Here is a 24,898-nt window from a genome sequence, read left to right on the forward strand (position 1 = left end):
AAGATGTAAGATTGCATGAGTGTTTGGACAGGCTCACGAACGCAGTACAGAGCAGGGCTTTGGTAAGTAAAGACGCGTTTAACAGGGTTCTGATAGGATCTGGGTTCTTTCCTCAGATTCAGTACGAACAACGGCTAGAGGAGCAGGAGCAGCTGCTCGCCCGCGGGCGGAAGGAAGCGCCACAGAAGCAGCACGGCAGCTCGGCCAGGCTTCAGGCCCTCGAGACAGAACTTGGGGACGTAAAGGAAGCCCATGAGACCACTGTAAGAAAGCTGGAAGCCGAGATAGACGCTCTCAAACGTCAGAATGCCGAGCTGGAACACAAGGAGAGTGGCAAAGAGGATCGGGACCTGCAGTCTATAGAGCTGCAGGTAGAGCAGGCGCACGCCAAAGCAAAGCTGGCAAGACTCAACGAAGAGCTGGCAGCGAAGACGAGAGAGATCCAGGACCTTACAAAAACTGTGGAGCGGCTCCAGAAGGAGAGGAGAAACATGCTGTCTCGGCAGAGCTCCAGGAGCAGAGAGGAGACGTCGGCCAAAAGGCTGAAGAAAGAAGCTCTGCACCCAAACAGAGCAAACGCAGACTCCTTCCCTGGGACCCTGGATGCCAAACTGTACCGCCCAGACACCTTCACAGATTCCCATATTTCAGAGGTTTTACAAGAAAACTACAGATTGAGGAATGAGCTAGAGGCGTTGATTTTAGAGAGAAATAAGCTGAAGGCGGAATCTGAAGCAACAATACACCACCTTGAAAACTCCATGAAAAGGTAAAAGGTGAATTGTTTATAAATTTGTGTTATAAACACAAAAAGGGTTTTTTAAATCACGAGGCATATTTTCACTATAATAGCTTCACCTTGAAACATAGTCATAACTATTAGAGTACTTGCCTAGTGTATGCGGAACCCTGACGTTGATCCCCAACACCACAGAAACAGTATGTGAGGCGTCTGTGTCATCCTCGCAGTCAGGCACATGATAGGGCAGATCCAAAGTCTGTGTAGCAGGACTGTGAAGCAGGGTAAAGGCCAGGTTGGGATACGTGAGACTCGTCTTAAAAAACAATTTATATTCACATTTATTATAGTGTGTGTGTGGTAGTATGTGAAGAGAGGATTTTCAGTGTAGCAGCCTTGACTTGATGAAACACCAGGTTCTAATGAACTGAACCCTCCATGCCGATCCATGCTCATGGGGTGACCAGCAAGCTTCCTCCCTGTTGACGCATATGTTGGTTCTCCCCTCAGCTCCTGTCCCTGCCCATGATAGCTGTTAATCCCATCAGCAGCCAGCCAGTCCTTCCCTGCTGAGTTCACTGTCTGTAGGATACTGCCTATCAATGTTCCCATCCACACTACTGCCGTCTCTGTCCTACACAGTACATCATACTTTATTTCTCTCCCAATCATCTTGCTTTTCAAAAATAATAGGACTCTTTAAAAGTGGCCTCACAGTCATCTAGGCACTGTGTCCTCTCAGTAACTCCTATTCCTTCAGTGCCAATACTAAGTTCCTCTGCCCTGCTGCTCACGTCCCACAGCCATTCTCACGTTAATCTCTGTGCCTAACTTGCCGTGTCCTCTGTCTCTTGTTCCGCTCAGTTTGAAGCTCTGCTTCCTCCACAGAATGTTTCCTGGCACATCTCAGAACATTGCTTGTTCCACCCACAGCCCCTACATAAGCGTTTAATTGTCAGCAGCCTTGTCTCTCCAGAGACCCGATCGCAGAGCACACTGCTTGTGCCTGCCTCCAACTACCTGCCTCACTCAGGCAGGCGGAGCAGGGAGAGCCCACCCACGAGGCATAGTGATTGGCTGACAGTTCTGGCAACTAAGTCACTATGGCAGCCACATACTGAAACCAGTTTCTCCAGTTCTGAGTCTAGTTGTTCAAAGGGAGGAAAATGGCATTCTTTCCTAGAAATAATTTGAAATTCCGGTTTGCTGTTTAAAATTAAAAATAAAAAGAAACCCTAATTTATTATGATTTATTCAGATTACATACCAGTTGTTATCCCCTTGCTTGTATCTTCCCGTTCCCACCCTCCTTCCGTCTGCCCTAGACCTCTCACAGAAGGGGACCTCCTCCCCCACCATATGACCACAGCCTATCAGGTCTCACCCAGACAGCCTGCATCCTCTTCCTCTGTGTGCGCGCTGGGCCTCCCCACCAAGGGGAAGTGATCAAATGGACGACACCAGAGTTCACAGCAGAGGCAGTCCCTGCTCCCCCAACAGCCGTGGAGAATGAGCTGTCCATTGGCTAGATCTGAACAAGAGGTCTAGGTTTACTGCATGTATTGTCCATGGTTGCTACAACAGTTTGTTCAGGCCCCCCTGGTCCAGATCTGGTCTCTTTGTGGGGCTTCTGGACCCTCTGGGTCCTTCCATCCCCCCATTCTTCCATACCTCTCTCAGTGCTCCACCCTGAGTCCAACAAGGAGTCCCAGCATCTGTCCTGAACCGCCACTGGGTGGAGTCTCTTCAGAGGACATCTATGCTGGGTTGATATTCACTTATAAGTGAGTATATGCCATGTGTGTCTTTCTGAGTGCAGGTTACCTCACTCAGGGTGATCATTTGTAGTTCTATCCATTTGCCTGCAAATTTCAAGATTTCTTTGTTTTTAATAGCTGAGTAGTATTCCATTGTGTAAATGGACCAATGTGTAAATGTTTCTTTATCTGTTCTTGGGTTGAGGGACATTTATGTTGTTTCCAAATTCTGGCTATTATGAAAAAGGCTGCATAGTTGAGCAAATGTCCTTGTTGTATGGTGAAACATCTTTCGGGTATATGCCCAGGAGCGGTATAGCTGGGTCCTGAGGTAGCACTATTCCCAATTTTCTGAGAAAGCACTTGATTGAGTTCCAAAGTGGTTGTACAAGTTTTCACTGCCACCAAGGGTGTTCCCTTTTCTCCACATCCCTGTATGCCCTGTCACTTGAGTTTTTGATCTTAGCTATTCTGACAGGTGTAAGATGGAATGTCAGAGTCGCTTTTATTTGTGTTTCCCTGATGACTAAGGATGTTGACTAAGTTTGTTTAAGTGTTTCTCAGCCATTTGATATTCTTCTGTTGAGAATTCTCTGTTTTGCCCTGTACCCTGTTTTTTTAATAGGGTTATTTGGTTTGGTATTGTTTGATTTCTTATTTTTTATATATTTTGGATATTCGCCCTTTGTTAGATATAGGGTTGGTGAAGATCTTCTCCCAGGCTGTAGACTGTCATTTTGTTCTGTTGACATTGCCCTTTGCCTTACAGAAGCTTTTCAGTTTCATAGGTCTCATTTATTAGCTGTTGATCTTAGAGCCTGAGCTATTGTTCTGTTCAGGACGTCATTTCCTGCGCCAGTGAGATCAAGGTTCTTCCTGACTTTTTCTTCTAACAGATGTAGTGTGTCAGGTTTTCTGCTGAGGTCTTTAATCCACTTAGACTTTAGTTTCATGCAGGGTGATAAATATGGATCCATTTGCATTTTTCTACATGTAGACATCCAGTTAGACCAGCACCATTTTGTTGAAGATGCTATCTTTTTCCCATTGTACGGATTTGGCTTATTTGTCAAAAATCAAGTATCCATAAGTGTGTGTGTGTGTTTTCTGGGTCTTTAATTCTAATCCATTGATCAGCCAGCTTATTTCTATGTCAGTACCATGCTATTTTTATTACTGTTGCTCTGTAGTGCAGCTTGAGATCAGGGATGGAGATTCCTCCAGAAGATCTTTTATTATACAGGATTGTTTTAGCTGTTCTGGGTTTTCAACTTCATATGTTTAACATCTCTTTTAGTAAAACTTTGTTATAGAAAGTTTTTGCTAGTGCTATTAGTCTGTTTCTCTGACCTGAAGAGTCTTCCTTGGCCCAGATTGAGGCTGGCCTTTACTATAACTGAGTTACATTGTGAGTAATTTGGTTTCAGTCCTTTTCCTAGAATGCTAACTACACTGCTTCCTTGGAGAAGTAGCAAATAAGCAATTGATGCCTGTGTGTCATTAGTAAATTGCCGTTTTAGTTCTTAGCAGTACCATGTATTTAACTGCCTAGGGCGCACATACTTTGCCACAGAGACAAAGGAATTATCACATATATAACCCAAAATAAGTAAATAATTCTGTGTCTGAGAATTACAACAAAATTATTGTATTCTCACAACATGCCGCTATCCATGTAGTCATTTGTAGGTCCAAATATTGGTGAGCTTCCAGTTGAGGATTTTAAAGGGAACTGCTGTGGTTATCGAAATAAGAACCCAGAGAGAAATCTTGAGTGTTCCTTAAATCTGAGTATGCCTTAAAGACGGAATAACTAAACATCTGCCTGAAAGTCAGGCAGGTGAACTGGAACCTAGGAGTCCCTTGGAGAATATAGCTTCAGATAGAAGGGAAAAGCCCACATTGTAACTCCAGTTGGATTTGACTTGATCTCGGGCTGAACAGTCCACAGACCTGCACCCTCGGGGTGGCCTCTGTGCTTCTCTTTTCCTAAGCCCACTCCTCTCACAAAATCGAGAAGATGCTAGCCCGTGAGTGATTGGAGAAGCTGGGAGCTTCTGTGAACACACCTGCTGTGCAGCTAGCAGCAGCTCCCCACTGCCGCTGCTTTTCTAGGCTTTGGCAACTGTCTGGGCTGCTACTGAGCTACAGCAGTGAGAGTCACTTCACATGCTGTCTTATGTTTGTTCCATAGGGTCAAGGACGACACTGCAGAACACATTGCATCTCTCAAAGCATCTCATCAGAGGGAAATAGAGAAACTCCTTTGCCAAAACGCAGTAGAAAATTCCTCCTCCAAACTAGCTGAGCTGAATCGCAAAATCACAACTCAAGAGGTACTGGTCTTTCTAAGACTTAACAGGGTATTTTTAAGACTATTGACAGAAGATAATTTAACCTGGAAATGTTTTAACCTCATATTTTTTCAAATGAAAAATAATTATTGACTTAATTTTCACACATACAGAGAGGATACTATTACTATATACTTAATATTTTACCTTAAAATTAGGCCCTATAAATAAGTGTTTTTACAGATTCTCCCTACACTTCTCAGGTCTTCCTCTATATAGGTTGTCACAGGTGGCTGAGGTATATGTCTAGCTGACAAGGACCTTATCACTTGAGCTTGCATGTTGACCAACCTCTCTCCACCCAAGTCCCAAATGACAGGTGGTTCTCCTCATTCTTCCTGCTCATTCCCTTTCATGGAGCAGATAGTGGCTCCAGTCAGTGAGGCGTTAGGGAGAAGGCAATGGGCAGACACACAGCACCAGCCCATGGGAAGTACAGCCTTCCAACAGCTGAGCCGGGCATGCTGACAACTCAGCACTTCCTTCCATCACTGTCCTTCTTGGATAACAGGTACATGTACTTCGAATATCTGAAAAATGGCTGCCATTTTCAGCACTGTTAGGATAAAAATAGAACTTTTATTTACAACATAGTTTAAAGCAGTGTAGATGCGGGGAAACATAAGCAGTGGTGAATGAAGAAGCTAAGTGTTTATTTTGCTCTTCATCCTTCCTAAAAGGTTTTTATTTTCATAAGACAAGCTTGAGAGGCTTCAAGAAGTTCCTGCCTGCTGACCATCTCTCCCACCTGTACCCACTTCCTACCATTAAAAAAAAAAATCCAAGCCGGGCGTAGTGGCACACGCCTTTAATCCCAGCACTCAGGAGGCAGAGGCAGGCAGATCGCTTTGAGTTCAAGGCCAGTCTGGTCTACAAGACAGCCAGTTCTACATAGAAAAACTCTGTCTCAAAAAACAAACAAATCTTTCACTGGGGAACTTTAGATAGGGACAGGTTACAAAGGGGTTTTTGTTTGTTCGTTTTTTGTCTTTTTTCCCCCCTAGGAGGAAACCAAGGGGTTTATTTCACTCATAGGTCTAAATAACAGTTCATCATCAAAAACAGGGAAAGAACCTGGAGGCAAAAGCTGATGCAGAGGCCATGGAGGGGTGCTGCTCACTGGCTTGCCCACATGGCTTGCTCAGCCTGCTATTCTATAGAACCCAGGACCAGCAGCCCCGAAGTAGCACTGCTCACAATGGGCGGGACCCTCCTACATCAATCACTAAGTAAGAAAATGCCCCACAGGCTTGCCTACAGCCAGCCCTATGGAAACACTTTCTCAGCTGAGGCTCTCTCCCTCTGATGACTCTAGCTTTTGTCAGCTTGACATAAAAGTAGCCAGCACTACTGACCCCTTGTCAACTTGGCACACAAACACATGAATTTTCAATTAGAAGCTTTTCTTTCTCATTTATCCCCAAGATGGCACATTAATATTAATATCATAATAGAAAACATAAATAACCTTACAAATCCAAACACTTTAAAAGTCTAGTCTCTGAAACACCAACCAAGGACCATGTATGGACTAAGTTATTTTTAAACCATTGTAAATTATCAGATGCAAAAATGCTCTTACACCTTTTGAGAAGGGCCCTGTTACGCAGAGGTGCATGTTGAAGCACTTAGAGGTTGGAAGTCAGGACAGTTCTCATGATGTAGTGAGAAGTATTTTAAATGCTTTCCTGAAGTGTTTTTCAAAGTAGCACTTGAGGTGGTCCTGCGGCTCCTCTCCAGGTGTCAGCAGGCAGCAGGCACTGCACCACAGTGATTCACAGAGGAGTCTGGGACACTGAGGGCAGGGTTCTAATGCCGCAGTAACACATAGCGCATTGTCCTGAGATGATAAACGTAATAATGCAAGTTCGAGAGTTCCATATGCTCATTCTAACAGTGATGTGTCATGTCACAAAGAAGAGAGTGGGCCTTCCACATGTTCTTAGCACGTCTGATGGAAATCTGTTTATGGATTCTAAACTCCTTTATCTAAAATTAGGAACTTGATGTTTTTAGTTCACAGGTATTATAACTCATTTTTTAGTTAGTTATCTTTCAATTAAGAAAAAAAACTAACATCCTACTTAATCACAAAGTATGAGGACAATCGTGTCCATTTCCAAAGCTTACACTGGACACAGGTTTACCTCTAAAGGCTTTTTTTCAGCCCTGGGTTGGCTTGCTTATATCATCTACATCGTATTCAAGGAGGAGCCTTATTAGCGAAATAATTTCTCCGACCTCGCTCAGTGTCCAGGATCAGATGCGGTCAAGTGCGTTGGGGGTTGTGTGACTGTAGACTAACCCTGTTTGCCATAATTCTCTAGGTACTTATACAACATTATCAAGGTCAAGTTAATGAGCTGCAGACTAAACAGGAGTCCCTTGCAGTTTCTCAAGTTCGAGAAGAAATCCTACAGAAACAGGTAAGAAATAACCAAAATCCTGTACTAGATAAGTTTTCTTGGGAATTTCAATTATGCTTATATGTAGTTTTTTTTTTTTTCAAACAGATGCACACACACAGACCTAGAAGTCTCTGTCACATACAGAAAAATCATTAGTAACTTAATGTAAAGTCTGCTTTCTAAAATGTAATCAGTTTAAAAATGAAAACCCAAGTCTGTTTTAATGTGACTTACACAATACAGCCTTAATATGACTTTAACCGGTGAGTCTTGTAGCTTTACTAGGCATAGCTCAGGCTTCCTGAGCAAATCTGCTAAAGGTGCAGTCCCCTCAAAATCCAAAGATCCTTCCCAGAATGCCTGAGACACCAAAGACCTGTGACTGCACGGCTGTGGGAATGGTGTTAATGGAGCCTTGCTTCCAGTCACTGTGGAATGTAGCGGGGACTCTGTCAGACTCGTAGAGCAATCACAGCTATTCCTGCGTGGGACTTTGGCAGCACCAACCAAGCAGCAAAGGCCCCTAAGCCAAAGCCAGCACACAGAATGCTGCCTGCCGGTTCATCGCTAGTCCCTCTAGTAAACTGTCTGACACAACCCAGCATTTATGTCCTTCTAGCTGGCAGAGACCAGTGTTCTCACCAGTCACAAAAGCCAAGCTGTCAGAATATCAGAAAAAATGAAGAAATGTATTCATTAGTAAAACTTGTTAACTCTGCAGTCCTTTACCCTGACTTGAGCAACAAGGTTTATAAGACCTGGTGTGTGCTCTACCTGTGAGTCTCCTCCAACAGATGGCAAAAAGACACCAAAAACAGTGGCTTCTCTAGCAGCCTTGAGATGTACAGCCAATAACATGCGACTAACTCTGTAAGAGACAGTAATCAAAGAACTGAGTCTTACATTTTGTTTTCCTCCTGACAGTCAGATTTTGTAAAGGAAGGAACAAGGAAAGACTTTATCTTCCTCTCTCGTGTGGGAAACCAGGCATGTGGCTCATACCTATAATCTTAGCACTGTGTAGATGTGTAGACTGAGGCATGAGTTTGAGGCCAGCCCAGGCTACAGAGTGAAACCTTGTTTCAAAAAGCTAGAGAGAGGCTGGGCAGCGGTGGTACATACCTTTAATCCCAGCACTTAGGAGGCAGAGGCAGGCAGATCTCTGTGAGTTCGAGGCCAGCCTGGACTACAGAGCAGTTCCAGACAGCCAGAGCAGTTACACAGATAAACCCTGTGTTGGAAGGGGAAAAAAGCCAGAGAGAGAGAGAGATTAGATAGATAGATAGATAGATAGACAGACAGACAGACAGACAGACAGACAGACAAGGGAAATTGGCTTTAGTGAGAACTCTTATGTTATACTGGCTGCTGCCGGCTTCCCTAGCATTCCATCCACAGGTTCCAGAAAGAGTTGGCTTTCCCAGAATGCCCTGTCTGAGTCTCTAGAAGCTGTCAAGGAAAATAAAGTTCCTCAGCTCTGTGAGTTCTTAGTTGGGACAGACTCCTGTAACAAACAACAGATTAGTTAAATTCAAGAACAGCAAATTGGGTGACATTTACAGTTCTCATTAAGCAGGAGAAGACTCAGTAGAGTGTGACTACACAGTGGCTTTAGAGCTCTACCTTCAGCAAGTAAACCTATGTGCACACAGAAGGACGCAGGAAAGCCACCGAGTTCCAAAGGCAGGGGACTGTGGAAGGAGTAAATGGGAAGACACTTTCCAAGTGAGGCTTCACTTCAGACTCATCTGCTGTCTTCTTCGCTGGGCTGATACCAGACACGCTCCTATCAGTAAAACAGTAAAAGACTGTATTTCTGCCTTAGACAGAAAGGTTCATAGAGAGCTTTCTCTGTTTGTTGTGTCATGGTTATTGTCGACTGAAAAACAGTCAGAGAAGCACATTTTATCATGTGGCTTCTTGCAACACTGACAGTCATGTTGTGTCACCAGCTACAATATCATTAGACCAAGGCTCCTCTGGAAAACCACCACTGCTCATTGGCCTAAGGTCCCTTTGATTCTAAGAAGTTTAAAGAGAGTGTGTGTGTGTGTGTGTGTGTGTATTCATATTTCGGTGCTTAAGATGCACACAGAACCTTGTCTTGTTAACTGTAATCATTAAGCTTATAAGATCTCACAGAATTGAAGTAAAGCTTTTAGAACAAGAAATTATAGAAAATATATATTCATGTTTGCAGGGACAAAAAAAAAGATCAGCTATTTGTGTAGTTAATTTATCGAGACAGTGATGATTAAGGCAATTCTTAGTCTAAGAGTAGCTAAGATATCTGAAAACTGAAAAGTTTTACTGTTTTCTGCTGTTATAAAAGCATCCTGGAACTTGATAATTTATCAAAAAACATTGTTAATTCAAATATCCAAAGATAGCTTATACTGCACTGTCCCACTAAAGAAAGTAGAAGGGCAGGAGATGGACATTTTGTTGTTGTTGTTTTTTGAGACAGGGTTTCTCTGTGTAGCCTTTACTGACTGTCCTGGACTTGCTTTTGTAGACCAGGCTGGCCTCGAACTCACAATGATCCATCTGACTCTGCCTCCCAAGAGCTGGGATTAAAGGTGTGCGCCACCACTGTGCAGCCAAGCTTGCATTTCTAACAGCCATTCTCCAGGGTAACTCACACACACTCCTCCAGTCACAGCTGCAGTCCACTCATGCACTAGGGAGGACTCGCTGAAAGCTAAAGAGCGACCATGTGTGGGGAAGCCGTGTCCCTCTCTGCTGAATAGAGACATGCTCCAAGTCTGGATGTCCTCTCCGAGTCTGGATGTCCTCTTCTTAAAATGGAGTCCACTTAGAGGAGCTGCTGTGGCATGGCTAGTACGGGCCTGCCACCGACGGGCCTGCCACCGACGGACCTGCTGCTCCTTGGGCTCTTGTGCACTGAGGCGTTCCAGCTCAGACGGAAAGGGAACAGCTCCCACCTCTCAACTCCAGGAATTATCTAGGTGTTTCCATTTCCTGAGTCTGAACTGTGCTAACCTGGGCAGTGACAGAGCTCAGGAGTCCCAGTCCTGTGAGCTGCTCCCCAGCATCGGAAAGCAGCTACTGGTACATTTTACTTCGTATTCTAGCTGCTCAGGGACAGATTTGCAGAGCCACAAATGACAGGGCACTATGCACTGTTGGGTCTTTTCCTAGTTTATAGTTCTCAAAATAGTTTATAAGGACCATTAAGAAAGCTGTGACTTGGAAGATTTCGAAATAGAGTTAAAGAAAATACCCTCAATGTCCTTGGTCTGAAAGGGCATTTCTATAGACAGCATATTTGTCCCAAGCCTTTTTATCTAAAATATTTTCAAACCACAAAGCTCTTTAAAGTCAAACCTGCTGCACAGGGGTGCAGACGTTTTAGTCAACCTCTGCTATATCCTTAAATCAGTCTCTGCAAAGGAGGCACATATTAGCTCCTGCCTTGGGATTTATGCTACTCCTAACAAAAAGTTCATCTTTTTTGACTTAGGAGTCAGTGTAAATTTCAGGGGCTACTCAGGTCTTCAGTTCATTTATATCCTGTGCCTTGGAGTTATTACAGAAAGGATTTGAATCTACCCAGATGCCCTAATGACAGATGAGGGACCAGGTACTACCCTTTGCAGTTAGTGTATGTACTTCACTGATTTAAAATGTCGCCATGGGGGAAAAATATAATCACTTCCTAGAAACTAAACTGGGCTTGGTAATCCCTGAGTGTAACCCCAGTACTTATGATCCTCCACCTGAGCCACCTAAAGTCCCAAGCTAGCCTGCACTACACTTAAGACCCTGTCTAAACCCAGAGGGTCCAGGAATCCCACAAGGAGACCATCGAGGCTGGCAGATCCGGACCCAGGGGGACCTGCACAAACTGTTGTGCCAACCAAGGACAATGCATGCAGTAAACCTAAACCCTCTGTTCAGATCGAGCCAACAGACAGCTCATTCTCCACAGTTGTGGGGAGAGCAGGGACTGCCTCTGACATGAATCTGTTGCCCCGAGTTTGATTTATTCCCCTTGGTGGAGAGGCCCAGTAGGCACGCAGAGGAAGGGGAAGCAGGCTATCTGCATGAGACTGATAGGCTGTGGTCATATGGTTGGAGAGGAGGTCCCTTTCTGTCAGAGGTCTAGGGGAGGGAGGGAGGGAGGGAATAGAAAGTGAGGAGATAACAATCAGATGTAATCTGAATATATTATAATAAATTATTTTTTTAAGATCCCTGTCTGAAGAAAAGAATAAAAGGAAAAAGAAGCTGGTTAAGACCATATCTAACGTGATCCTAGGGACTCTTAAGGCCCATTATAAAAAACTGCCAAACCTTACTGTGCTTACTGTATCTTGTCTCAGAAATCCTAGAGCCAGTTACTTCCTGAGCAAGTGGGATGGGATGGGATGGGGTTTATGGTAAGATCTGTATATAAATTCTTAGCTGTGGTACTCTCCTTCTATCACTGTAACAGGACCTGAGACAGTTGGCTAATGAGAAAATGATTATTGAAGTCTCTTCCATGAGCAGTTGCTCTCTCTAATAGAGAGCAGCAAGAAGTCCACACATCATAGGAGATCGTCACTTTGAGACTAGAAAGCAGAAAAGAGGAGGCCAGAATCCCAGAATCCCACAATCCCCTGCAAGGCATAACCTCCCAGTAACGTTGACTTCTCACTAGATCCATCTAATAGAGACCTCCCAGCTACAGAATGCCCATCGGAGAACCAGAGCACAGAGGGAAACTATTTCTAGAAGAGGGGTTAAGGAGAGGTCTAGAACAGGGAGGGAGGGAGCTAAACAGTATTGGAGCTGGAAAGCAACCTAGAGAACAAAAAGGCTACACGTTTAAGCCTGGCTTCCTGGCCATGAGGGGTTTGCCAAGAAAGATAAATGATAAAGCACCAGTGACCCCCATGATGGGTGCATCTGGCAGTCCTCACTAGATGCCCATAGTCTTCACAGGTGGTAACTCTGTTTGGACAGCTGACTAGTCTAAGAATAACTGTTCTGCTCTCCCTGGGTACCCCTTCTACTCAAGAGGCCAACCTGCTCCATCAGCCACCCTAGATACCACCCTGCCTTAGGAGCTAGCAGATGAAGCCCGGTGCCTGCACCTGCTTCTTATGGAAGAGAACAGGCCTCTCCACGTCCTGCAGATCCATGACAGAGGCTCCCCACCATGACCCATGGGAACTAGAGGAGCTCTTCCCCATAATCCACAGCACCATAGCCTTGGCATTGCTGCTTATAATTCAGAAATCCCTGACATCACCTTTGCCTGACCCTCGAGGACTGAGGAAGGTTCCGTCTGTGTCTCACAGCTTCAGGGATGCTACTACCAGAACTAGGGAAGCCCTCCCTAATAACTACAGCCCACAGGTGGAGCAGATGGTCCAAACTGCCCCACTGTCCTCTGAAGCTGCCCCTCACCCCCAGGAGAAGTTTCCATCCTGATCTTACAAATATAAGAATTTCGGTGTTGCTAACCCAAACCCCACCACCTGCACTCACCCCACAGCTGTTCCTCTGGACCAGACAATATTCCTATCCGTGTCCCATTTATTAGGAACACCAGCCCCACCAGTACTTTTCCATGTGACCTGAGAACACCCCATCCATGTTGTGTAGCTCCGGGACCACAAATAGCACAGGCACAACCCTTCACAGAACCTAAACTACTTTCGTGACTCTTCAGTCTAGACTGTGGCAGTGCTCATGGACAATGCTGACAGTTTCAGACAAGGAAATCACAGACTCGGCTCTAAGCTCATCTGCAACAGGAACCAAATCATCTACCCTTCTGACTCCTTGTATCACATCTAACTGTAGGAAAAACAAAAGCTTTCCTATAAAAGCTACACCCAAAACTTGGGGAAGACAAGTACAGTGAGGACAGAGGCATCAGTACCGAACATGAAATAGTATACCTCTAAAAATACGCTCCAGAAATCCCATTTTGTAGGAAATTTATAAAATGTCTGAAAAATAATTCAAACTAATAATCCTAAGGAAATTCATGAAAGGGAATACAGGAAAGCAGGACAAAGAAATGAGGACAATTCCAGTGATAAATGGAAATTTCACCAAAGAAATAGAGATTGTAAATGAAAGAGGAGGAAGTCTAGGAAGCCCATGGGACACCGTGAAGAGAACAAAGGTTGGCATGGTGTGAGTTACAGGAGAAAAAGACACGGGCATTAAATCCATTTGATAAAATATTCAACTGTTTCCCAAGTTTTCTAAGAGAATGGACATTCCAATGTAAGAAGTTGAAAGGATCCCCAGCTTGATTCAGCAACAGCAAAGACCCTCACTGAGACATTTTATAGCCAATGTATCAAAAGTACAAAACAGCAAGTTCTGAAATTCTGGGTTCCACAAGAGAAAAGCATCAAATTTCATTTAAAAGTGATCCCAGTGGATAGAGTCCATATTTCTGTTGAACTCATACAGGCAGAAAGAGAACAGGAGGATGTATTCAAATTGCTGAAAGAAAGGAAAAAACCACTATACTCAGCAAAACTACCCTTTAGATTGAAAAAAAAGTTTTTTCTTAGATAAGCAGAAACTTGAGGGGATTCACCACTACCAAAAGAGGCGTACAGGAAATGTGTGATATTCGACATAAAAAGAATAATAGTCGCCATCGTGAAAATACATGTTTACAAACCTTATTATCAGGAAAACAGATACCTAAAAGAGAATCACCAAACCGTGAAGGTCAGAAATAAGAAAAAAAGAAGTGAATACACACAACGGTTAAGAAAATGACGGGACATCGTTGATACCTATAATTAATAATCTTGACTTAAATGGACTAGATTCACGAAGCCTGGGACACGACATGCAACAAGTGGAACTAAAAGCAGGCAAGGCGAGCCATGCTTTATCATAGGCACAGCAGTTGTAAGTATGGGCAGTCAGCAAATCCACTGAGACACACAAAGCAAACAGTGTCAGCTGCAAAGGGACAGACTCCACTGCAGCAATGGTAGGGATGTCCAGTGCGGGCAAATCTTGTAGGCAGAAGACCAGCAGAGAAACATGAGCGAAACGCCATGAAGCAAAGTGTAACATAGCCACAGGTCATTTCATCCAACAACAGAACACTCGGCAAGGTGAATCGTGCGTTAGGCCATGAGTCAAGTCTCAGTATTTTCAAAAAGTATAATTTTGTATATTCTTAGATGACAGACAGGATAAAACTAGGTCAACAAAAATAACAATGGAAAATTTGCAAAGGAATTTGAGTAACATGCTCCCAAATAATACATTTGAAATCAAAGTTAAAGCACAAATAAAAAAAAAATCACTCTTAAGACATGAAAGTTGAAAGGACACCCTGAAAGTCTGTAGGGTACTCTGCAAGAGCATTGGGAGGCTTGGAGGGCAGTAAATGTATATGTCAGAAAGGAAGCAGAAAGAAAACATACAAAAACCAATACAAAACACTCATGAAGTGCTTTCTTGGAAATACATAATTGACAAACATTTAATTAGACCAGCCAAGAAAAATAATATTCAAAGATGAAAAGGGAGAGATTTTTACTGATCTAACCAAATTATAACAGATCATAAGAAATGGTTTACGCATAATTATATGGGAACCCAGTAAGCCCAAAAGAAATGAATAAAATCCTATAAACAAACATACTAAAATTTGAATTAAGAAGTATCAAAGTAAACAACAAATAGTAATACAATCGGAGCAGTAATTTAGTCTACTGTCTAAAATCCAAAACCCAATGCCTGTGGATTTCTACAAAACATTATTTTTAAAAAATATATTCTAGGGCTAGAGAGATGGCTCAGTGGTTAAGAGCTCCACCTGCTCTTCCAGAGGTCCAGAGTTCAATTCCCAGCAACCACATAGTGGCTCACAACCATCTATAATGTGATCTGATGCCCTCTTCAGGCATGCAGGTGTACATGCAAATAAAGCACTCATATACATTAAATAAATCTTTTTTTAAAATAAACAAAAAATATTCCAAGTATTAAATTAATCCAAGAAATGAAATGACAAGAACTCGGCTAAGCCTTTAGGCTGCCATTACCATGATACTGAAAGCAAAGATGACAAATTGTAAAAAATACAGACCTGTATCTCTGATGAATGTGGATGTGAAATTCTCAACAGAACAGTAGCAAGCTGAACTCCAGAGGACGTCACAGTGCTCATGCACAGTGATCAACTGAAACTCCTGCCTGACATGCAAGAAGGGGTTGACTTGTTAGGACCGTGAACATGATAAGACACCCCGCAGAATGAAAGTGTTAAAGTCTGGACAACAAAACAGAAGGAGATAGCCACTGTCACCACGCTTATTTAGTGATAATAATCTGGCAAAAGAAACAGAAGTCATCCAGATTGAAAAGGAACAAGGTGTAAGTGATCTCTATTTGCAAGTAATATATATTGAAAGCCCTAAATTTTCCATTTAAAAAATATTAAAGGAGATTTTAAAGAATTTAGTAAAATTTCAAGTTATAAAATCGCCATTTAGGGTCCAGAGAGATAGCTCAGCACTTAACACCACTGTCTGTTCTTCCTGACCTGAGTGCAAATCCCAGCACCCGCATGTCTGTAACTCCACCTTCAGTGACACGGTCTGGGTGGAGCATTCTCTTCCTGAAGTAAAATAACTCAGTTATTACTATAACTGAGGCTACTATTGGTATTTTTATTCCTATTGAGCATGGGTTAAATATTCAGTGTATTATTTTATGCTAATATTAGATTTAGAAACTGGAAGTTGTACCTATAGCCCCACTGTACCCATTTGACCACACCCTTTCCTGGTCACACAGTGTCTTTTTTACCTAAGAATATTTAAATGGACTTTTCTGTTGGCATGTAGCTCCATCAGCGATTTCCTACACCATTTAAGAAGACTGACAGTAGTAGAAACAAGTATCTATTGTTTAGTACATGGACTAAAGGAATGGGTACTGTTTTCCCATTATAAAGATGAAATATATAACAAGAGAATGAAATAACTTTACCATTGTAACTAGCCAGCCTTAGAGGGAAAAAAAAAACGTTAGCATTGAAACCATCAGTAGTAGAAAAATCCAGATTCTACAAATACTGAGGATAAAGGAAAGTCTCTTGTGGACCTCACATTTTGTGGATCAGACAGTAAACAAATATAGGTGTAATAAGCTGAGGCTGCTGTCTAGAGTGTGCCCAGCACTAACTCACTCTGCTTTGTCCGTTGACATCTCCTCTGAGACTCAAGTCAGTGGCATCTGCCTTAAGAATCCTGCCAGCCACCTCTTAGGAGTTCTCCCACCCTACAGCTCCTTGGCTGTGTTAGAACTCTCATTTATTTGTTGGCTTCAAAAGACCAGGAATGGGCTGCAGGTATTGCATAAGATAGCAATGACTTGGAATAACAAAATCACTTTCCAACCATAAAAAGTTTATGAGGAACTAGTGACATAGCTCAGAGGTAAAGTGGTTACACTAGGATACATGAATAAGTTTACAGAAACTGAATATTTGACCACCCATCCTGTATATAATTATGACTCCATCAGTTTCTTCCTCAGTCATCGTGCCTTGGTTTTTTCCTAAGTGATTATTAGTAGTCATTGTATAGTGTATACCATTTGTATGCCCAGCAGCTAACCTCTGCCTGCACTGTCTGCAAACCACCCCAGCTCAAGACTACATGTTCCTGTGGTGACTGTGATTCCATTGGGATGTTTCTCATTTAAAATATTTTTATTTCCCCTGTTTTAATATGCTTTTATATAAGTGAGGTTGGGGGAGTCATATTTTTATTAGATAATAAGTATTTTATATAAGACATTATTGAAATCCATCTTCATTTTCTTACTATTGTCTCTGCTGTAGCAATTAGTGAAGTCAGCTCTCTGATAGAATTTCTTAGTATATGACAGAAAAAAATGCAATTAATTGCTTTACTAAGCCTAATATAAAAGTCTCTCAAACCCCCTCCATTTTAATCCTTGTGCTATAAAAATATCTCTGTTCTCTCTGTGGTGAAAAAACAGAGGTGCTAACAGTGACTAACCCCATGAGGGCAAGGACTGTGCCTTTCATCTGTCTGCATCCTGGGGTCCCAAAAGATCAATCACCCAAGAAAGACACACACACACACACACACACACACACACACACACACACACACACCACTGCCCTTGCTTCATTCTCTTCTGGCAAGCAAACTTTTATCTCTTGAGCAAATTACGAACATTATAAAGTAGTATACTGTCACCAGAGAATTACAAATAAAATTACTGAGCTCTTTCTGTGCATTGGACCCAGTGCAGTGCTGCCTGCCTGAGCTGTTCTTTTAATCCTAAAGCAGTCTCTAACTCCTTGAAGCCGGAAAAAGCACCCAGCTCACTTGGTCCCATCACAGTCATGGGAGGAAGGTCGTCCAGAATCTGGAACCAATTAGAATGTGAGGTCAGCTCAGCTGCAATGACCCTTTGCTTCTTGGACATGAGGATGGAAGCTATTAATTTCTAGATGAATCCAAGGTGCCACTCAAGAAATCTTATACAAATATTCTTGATTTTAAAGATTTACCTATTTGAAAATAATTGTTTCCTTGTGGTTGTGGTTTTTTCAATTCCTACTTCAATTTCAGATTACAAAGCTCTTGGAAGAACTGAAAGAAGCCAAAGAAAACCACACCCCAGAGATGAGACATTTCATGGGCTTAGAAAGGAAGATCAAGCAGATGGAAGTGAGGCACAAGCAGAGAGAGCAGGAGCTGCAGCAGGTAAGGCGGTGTGTGCACTCCTGCAGCAGGCAAGGCAGGGTGTGCACTACTACAGCAGGTAAGGCAGGGTGTGCACTACTGCAGCAGGCAAGGCAGGGTGTGCACTACTGCAGCAGGCAAGGCGGGGTGAGCACTACTGCAGCAGGTAAGGCGGGGTGAGCACTACTGCAGCAGGCAAGGCGGGGTGTGCACTTACTGCAGCAGGCAAGGCAGGGTGTGCACTACTGCAGCAGGTAAGGCGGGGTGAGCACTACTACAGCAGGCAAGGCAGAGTGAGCACTACTACAGCAGGCAAGGCAGAGTGAGCACTACTGCAGCAGGCGAGGCGGGTGAGCACTACTGCAGCAGGCGAGGCGGGTGAGCACTACTGCAGCAGGCGAGGCGAGGTGAGCACTACTGCAGCAGGCGAGGCGGGTGAGCACTACTGCAGCAGGCGAGGCGAGGTGAGCACTACTGCAGCAGGCGAGGCGAGGTGAGCACTACTGCAGCAGGCGAGGCGAGGTGAGCACTACTGCAGCAGGCGAGGCGGGGTGAGCACTACTGTAGCAGGCGAGGCGGGTGAGCACTACTGCAGCAGGCGAGGCGAGGTGAGCACTACTGCAGCAGGCGAGGCGGGGTGAGCACTACTGCAGCAGGCGAGGCAGAGTGAGCACTACTGCAGCAGGCGAGGCGGGGTGAGCACTACTGTAGCAGGCGAGGCAGAGTGAACACTACTGCAGCAGGCGAGGCAGAGTGAGCACTACTGCAGCAGGCGAGGCAGAGTGAGCACTACAGCAGGCGAGGCGGGGTGAGCACTACTGCAGCAGGTAAGGCAGTGTGTGCACTACTGCAGCAGGCGAGGCGGGGTGAGCACTACTACAGCAGGCGAGGCAGAGTGAGCACTACAGCAGGCGAGGCGGGGTGAGCACTACTGCAGCAGGCGAGGCGGGGTGAGCACTACTGCAGCAGGCGAGGCGGGGTGTGCACTACTGCAGCAGGCGAGGCGGGGTGAGCACTACTGCAGCAGGCGAGGCGGGGTGAGCACTACTGCAGCAGGCGAGGCGGGGTGAGCACTACTGCAGCAGGCGAGGCGGGGTGAGCACTACTGCAGCAGGCGAGGCAGAGTGAGCACTACTGCAGCAGGCAAGGCAGAGTGAGCACTACTGCAGCAGACAGGGCAGAGTGAGCACTACTGCAGCAGGCAAGGCAGAGTGAGCACTACTGCAGCAGGCAAGGCAGAGTGAGCACTACTACAGCACTCTACTCTGAGGCTTTCTGTGGCTGTGGCTTCCTCAGCTGTTCCCACTATCTTTTTTTAAGCTATGTGTATGGGTAGTTTGTCTACATGTATATCTGCACTTGAGAAAAGACATCAGATCCCAGTAACTACAGTTACAGACAGCTGTGAGCTGCACATGCTGGGAACTGAACCCAGAACCTCAGGAAGAGCTGCCAGTGCTCTTAGCCACTCAGTCACCTAACATCTCCCGCCCCCTCCCCCGCCCACCATTATCTTTTTAGCTCATTAAAAGTATAGCTTTGAAGAAAAAAAATGAGACTTAAAATCTCAAATAATTTAATATTGATTTTTTTTTATATATTTTGAGATAGAAAATGTATATATATGATGTCCTTTATCCCAGATGGGTACCTAATAGGTTTTACATTTATTTTTCTGGGAATAATATTCCATATTTAAATAATTTCAAATATTTATAAATTTAGTCTGGTGAGATGGCTCAGTGGTTAAGAGCGCTGGCTGCTCTCTCAGAGGTCCTGAGTCCAATTCCCAGCAACCACATAGCGGTTCACAACCATCTGTTAGGGTTAGAGGGTTAGGGTTAGGGTTAGAGGGTTAAGGTTAGGATCAGATATTCTCTTCTGGCATGCAGGTGTACATGCAATTAGAACATTCATACATAAAAATTAATGTTTTAAATGTCTAAAAACAGCTTTAAATATTTATAAAGTTTATATGAAAAGATGACTACTGATTATTACATACCTAGCAATAGGAGCGGGCTAACTGCATTTCTTGATAGAGAACGTGGTGTTTTAGGACTGGTCTTGGTGCCAGTGCTCAGCTTTACTCTACAGCAGTTAGCCTGCTCAAACTGTCATGACAGAAGCCTCCTAGAGTGTATGGTCAGAACAGCCGGAGTTGTTTTGGAGGCTCCAGGTCAGGCTTTCTGGCTGACTTGCTTTCTAGTGAAGCTGTCTTCCTGGCTTGCAGGCTGCATTCATGAATGGCCTTTCTTAAGGCAAGAAAAGTGCTTGTGTCTTGTTAGGGAGAGCACTAGTCCTGTCAGCCCAGGGCCCCATCAGTACAACCTAATGGACGTATTCCCTCGCTCTAAATGCAGCCACGGAAGGGTTAGTTACAGCATGTGGGTCTTGGGGGAGGTGATGGCAGATTCAGTTCATAACAGTTGGTGAGAAAATTACGTCAACCTTTGAAGACAAAAAAAAAAAAAAGCACATTAAGTTGATCTGAGTTTTCTCCAAGCCCTGGGTATACCTGCTCAGTACTGTCTGCTCTTTAAAACCATTAAATAGTCCTCATTTCCACTATGAATTGGGTCAATAATCGGAAGTTTTCATATTTTCAGATAATACAGCAAACACGCCAAGTAGTAGAAACCGAACAGAACAAGGAAGTTGAGAAATGGAAGAGACTTGCGCAGTTAAAGAACCGGGAGCTGGACAAGTTCCGCACAGAGTTAGACTCCATCCTCGACGTCCTGCGGGAGCTGCACCGGCAGGGAGTGGTTGTGCCCGCTGCTCTCGCAGAGGAAGTGAGCGCAGCAGAGTTTTAGTCGGACTTGGACCTGAGTGACCTCACTGGAAGACAGATGAAAATGTGCCACAGTCGGGACAGCTCCACCACACAGCCATGTGTGAACGCCACCAGAGTAACATGTCAGAATAAACTGCCCTGAACCAACAAGGAAAAAACATACATCATGGTGTATTCTACTGAAAACCATTAAGTAACCACATTTGAGATCATTTACGAACAGGTCTGTGATGTCAGAAGACCGTGACTAGCAAGGTTTCCTGCAGAAGGCTGGGGTCCAGGCCACAGTGGAAGAGGAGACGTGCGCATCTTAGGCCACATTTTATAGTGCTTTTCGTTTTCTGCGTGACAGAAAATCAGCTCTTTCTCATGAAACAGGTAGATGAATGTGAGGGTGTCATGCTGGGGACAATCTTGTCATCTGTCAGCTAAGCTATAGAGCATCCTCAGTCATATAGATGACACTTGTAACTTCTGCACAGGGAAACAGCAAGTTCTCTCGGTCTTTTGGAGCCTGATATAAAGTGACAAGTAATGGCACAGTTTGATGGGTTCATTACTGTAGGCCAGGTTTAGTAAATGACAGTCCTAATTTCTGGCAGCTCTAACTTTACAAACAATATAAGAAGTTTTACCATTTCTGTTGAAAAAGGAATATTATGTCTATAAGAAAAAATAAAAATTTGCTATAAGATAGCTAGTTTATTTTATAATCCCATTTTTAAAAGCAGGTCAGAAATGTGTGAGAGTTCTGTAAATCAAAGCTACAGCCAGTTTGTTTTCAAGTACCTCTCCCAGTATGTCCTAAAGACAGCCCCTTGCTGGAGATGGAGCTGTCCAAGGAGACACTTGGCACCAGGTGCTTCCGGTCATCCATGTGGACCAGGCAGGTGACGTGAGGACACCTGGATGCTCTTAGTAGCTCCAGACAATGTGATATGTGCTGCTAGTGAATTTTTAATTTTAGTTTAAAATGAAAAAAGGAACTGTGAATATATTTTTATTCTTCAGAATATATTTTACATTAATAGCACATCTTGATTTGGACTACATTCCAACTGCACATGCCAATAAGCGCAATTCTGAGGTAGTACTTGCAAAGAAGAATGCTTCATAAGGGACAGGTGAGCAAGTCTTAGTGAACCCAAGAGCAAAGGTTGTGAAGTACAGCACCTGTTCATATAACAAGTGTAACTGTTGTCTTAATGCCAGTGTTTTGTAATGTATTTTCTTTCTGAGAGGGGAGTAAAAAAGCATCATTTTCAATGTTTTCAAAGTTATAATACAAATGATTTATTTCATTATTTAGATGTTTGTATTTATCAGTACACTTTGAATACATGGTTTCCCATCCCCCTCTGTCCTTTTAACTGATTCTGTATATGAGCCATTCAAAGTACAAAGCTGGTTTTAAAACACAAGGAAAACTTGCAGAAAAGGTTGGACTTGGTAGGTTAAGCCAAGTCCAAATGCATTATTTCTATGACTGTGCATATGCCCTGCACACCATTTTGCCTTGAGAAATGAAGATTAGCAAACCCAGCTGCTGCTACAACCCTGCTCGCCTCATCCACATTAACCGCTCCCGCCTTGTAAGGTGGGGCAGCTGCAGCTGTTCAGGGACCGCACAAGAGAGGGTGGCATGGCGTCACACACACATGGCTCCTAGTGAAACAGTGGCGTTCCAGTGCTCGTGTTATCGAGTGATCCTTAAAAGTTACTTCTCTTGTTGGGTGGAGGCCTCCTAGCTTTGCTGATGCAGGTGTGTTTAGATACTAAGGTGGCCTGCGAGGGTGAGGGGCTGGTAAAGAGCACGGAACACGGGTTTATGATAACAGGGATAGGATGGAGGTGCTGCTGGGGAAAGAATGTGGCCCTACAATTTGGAGTGACATGGGGTCAGAGCTCTGACAGAGCCGGAGTGTGGAGCTGCTAAGTTCCAGTGAGCTCTTTTTTGGCCAGGTTTAACTCAAACTTGAAATCCTCCAGCCTCAGTATCCTCAGTGCTAGCCTATGTATACATGGGCTTCTGAAGAGTGCCTTTTGTTCCTAGTGCTGCTGCTGCTGCTGGTGCTGGTGGTGCTGGTGTTTTAGTATTGAGACAGGCACTCATCTAGTCCAGTGCTGTGATTTGAAGCCAGGGCTTTGTGCATGCTGGGCAAGCACTCAGTGAGTGACCTCTTTATGCAGAAGTGGGTGGCAGTGACTCCTTTCACCACCAGAGGGGATTACCCTCGCTGACTGATCAGTAATGGTCTCACCTAGGTGAGATCTCCTGGGTAGGGCAGATGCTGAGCCACACAATATTGGTTTACCTTGAGGCAGAAGACCAAACATGCTGATATGCAGCACCCACAAAAGCAGAGGTTCTGAATAAAGAGCTCATTGGGTGGGGCTGTAGCTCACTCAACAGGAGTGCTTTTCTAGCATGCACAAAGCCCGGGGTTCAGGCCCTGGACTCACACTCTGGTACTGGACTAGAGGAGATCCTGTAGGAAAACTAAATTTACATCTCAAGGAGTTAGTAAGGGCTCCCAACAGCTTGTTTGACTGAAACATGGATCAAGCAAGCAAAGTGGAATCATTTAGGGAAAGAACCTCAACATGTAATTGGCACTTAACTATTAATATACTACGAGGGTCCAGCAGACCACTGTGGCCTACATGTATAGGTGGGCTTTATACTGTTTCTTTTAAGTTTTTGAAAGAGCTTCCTGTGGGACATTTTTTCATCCTAATGACTGACAGGCTCATTTGGATTAACTCCAAGGGGAGGGACAATGTGCACCTTTGCTCTTTACCAAAAAAACCTTCTGTTCCATAGTATACAAGGGAGCTCATAATATCATGAACTCTGGTGCACCATATTTGACCACGTCCCCTGGATGGGGAGGCCCGGTGGCACTCAGGGGAAGGATAGCAGGCTACCAAGAAGAGACTTGATACCCTATGAGCATATACAGGGGGAAGAGGTCCCCCTCAGTCACAATCATAGGGGAGGGGAATGGGGTGAAAGTGGAGGGAGGGAGGAATGGGAGGATAGAAGGGATGGGATAAAAATTGAGATATAATATGAGTGAATTCATAAATAAATTTTTTTAAAAAACAAGGGAGTCCATAATGTCATTCTCCATTTAGAACCTGAGAAACAATTCAGATCCCATTCTACTGACCAGAAGTAATATTAACAGGATGTGTTAGAAAGAATTAAAGAAAAATGCATATAAATGCATAAGAATAGTGATGTTTTGCCCAGATGGAAGAGCCTTCTAGAAGGCCTCAGCAAAGCCCTTGTACCTCCACCTTCCTCCTTTATGGCATTTTAAATTTTAAGAAGTGGCATTGGTGGCATTGTGATTCTTCTCTGTCCTTGAGTATTATAAATTATAAGCAGCAGCAACTACAGAGTCAGTCTCAGTCTCTCTCCCTCCCTCCCTCCCTCCCTCCCTCCCTCCCTCTCTCTCTCTCTCTCTCTCTCTCTCTCTCTCTCTCTCTCTCTCTCCCTCTCCCCCTCCCCCTCCCCCTCCCTCTCCCTCTCCCTCTCCTCCCCTCCCCTCCCCTCCCCTCCCCTCTCCTCTCCCTCCCTCCTTCCCTCCCCATCACTTGCAAAGCTGGTGTGTTACCAGGGACATGGGAGATAGGGCCCTGGCACTGATTAGGCACTTGATGAGGTCATTCTGCATGACCTTCAATTTCTAACTGTCCTAATAATGTCATGACTCATAAGAGAAACTTATTGGAAAAGTGGCTTCAAGCCAGTGATTGCTCTGCTGTAGTGTTTTATAAAATTAAGTTTTATATGTATAAGATTTGGCTTTTTCAAAACAGCATCTTGCTATGTGGTCAAGGTTAGCCTTGAACTCCTGGCATTCTTCCTGCCTCAGCCTCCTAAATGCTGGGTTACAGGCAATGCCATTCTGCATTTGTTTTGTTTTTTGTTTTTCAAGACTGGGTTTCTCTGTGTAGCCTTGGCTGTCCTGGACTGATTTTTGTAGAGCAGGCTTGCCTCGAACTCACAGGTATCCGCCTGCCTCTGCCTCCCCGAGTGCTGGGATTACAGCAGTGTGCCACCATGCCCGGATTTAAAGTCAAAATGCTCTGGGTTTTTCAAACCAT

At 44.2% G+C, this 24,898-nt stretch overlaps 1 protein-coding gene and 1 long non-coding RNA gene across 4 annotated transcripts in view; one reads left to right on the forward strand and one right to left on the reverse strand.

The window, feature by feature from the left end:
• Window positions 1–23,786, forward strand: part of CEP162 (centrosomal protein 162) — a 70,356-nt gene extending 46,570 nt beyond the window's left edge. For all 3 annotated transcript variants that reach the window (XM_084754947.1, XM_084754948.1, XM_084754949.1), the window contains 5 exons: window positions 117–769; window positions 4,691–4,832; window positions 7,178–7,276; window positions 17,872–18,006; window positions 20,595–23,786. In XM_084754947.1, coding sequence (XP_084611073.1) covers window positions 117–769; window positions 4,691–4,832; window positions 7,178–7,276; window positions 17,872–18,006; window positions 20,595–20,801 — 1,236 coding nt within the window. In that variant the 3' untranslated portion in view covers window positions 20,802–23,786. The remainder of the gene's footprint in view (window positions 1–116; window positions 770–4,690; window positions 4,833–7,177; window positions 7,277–17,871; window positions 18,007–20,594) is intronic.
• On the reverse strand, window positions 850–6,630 carry LOC311582168. Its single transcript, XR_014774030.1, has 3 exons — window positions 6,435–6,630; window positions 5,142–5,406; window positions 850–998 (listed from the first exon to the last, which is right to left on the reverse strand). It is a non-coding gene; the product is annotated as an uncharacterized lncRNA (long non-coding RNA).
• Window positions 23,787–24,898: the final 1,112 nt, after the last annotated feature.

This window comes from Acomys minous (genome assembly GCF_964271855.1).
Source record: "Acomys minous genome assembly, chromosome: 13".
Taxonomy (NCBI): Eukaryota; Metazoa; Chordata; class Mammalia; order Rodentia; family Muridae; genus Acomys; species Acomys minous.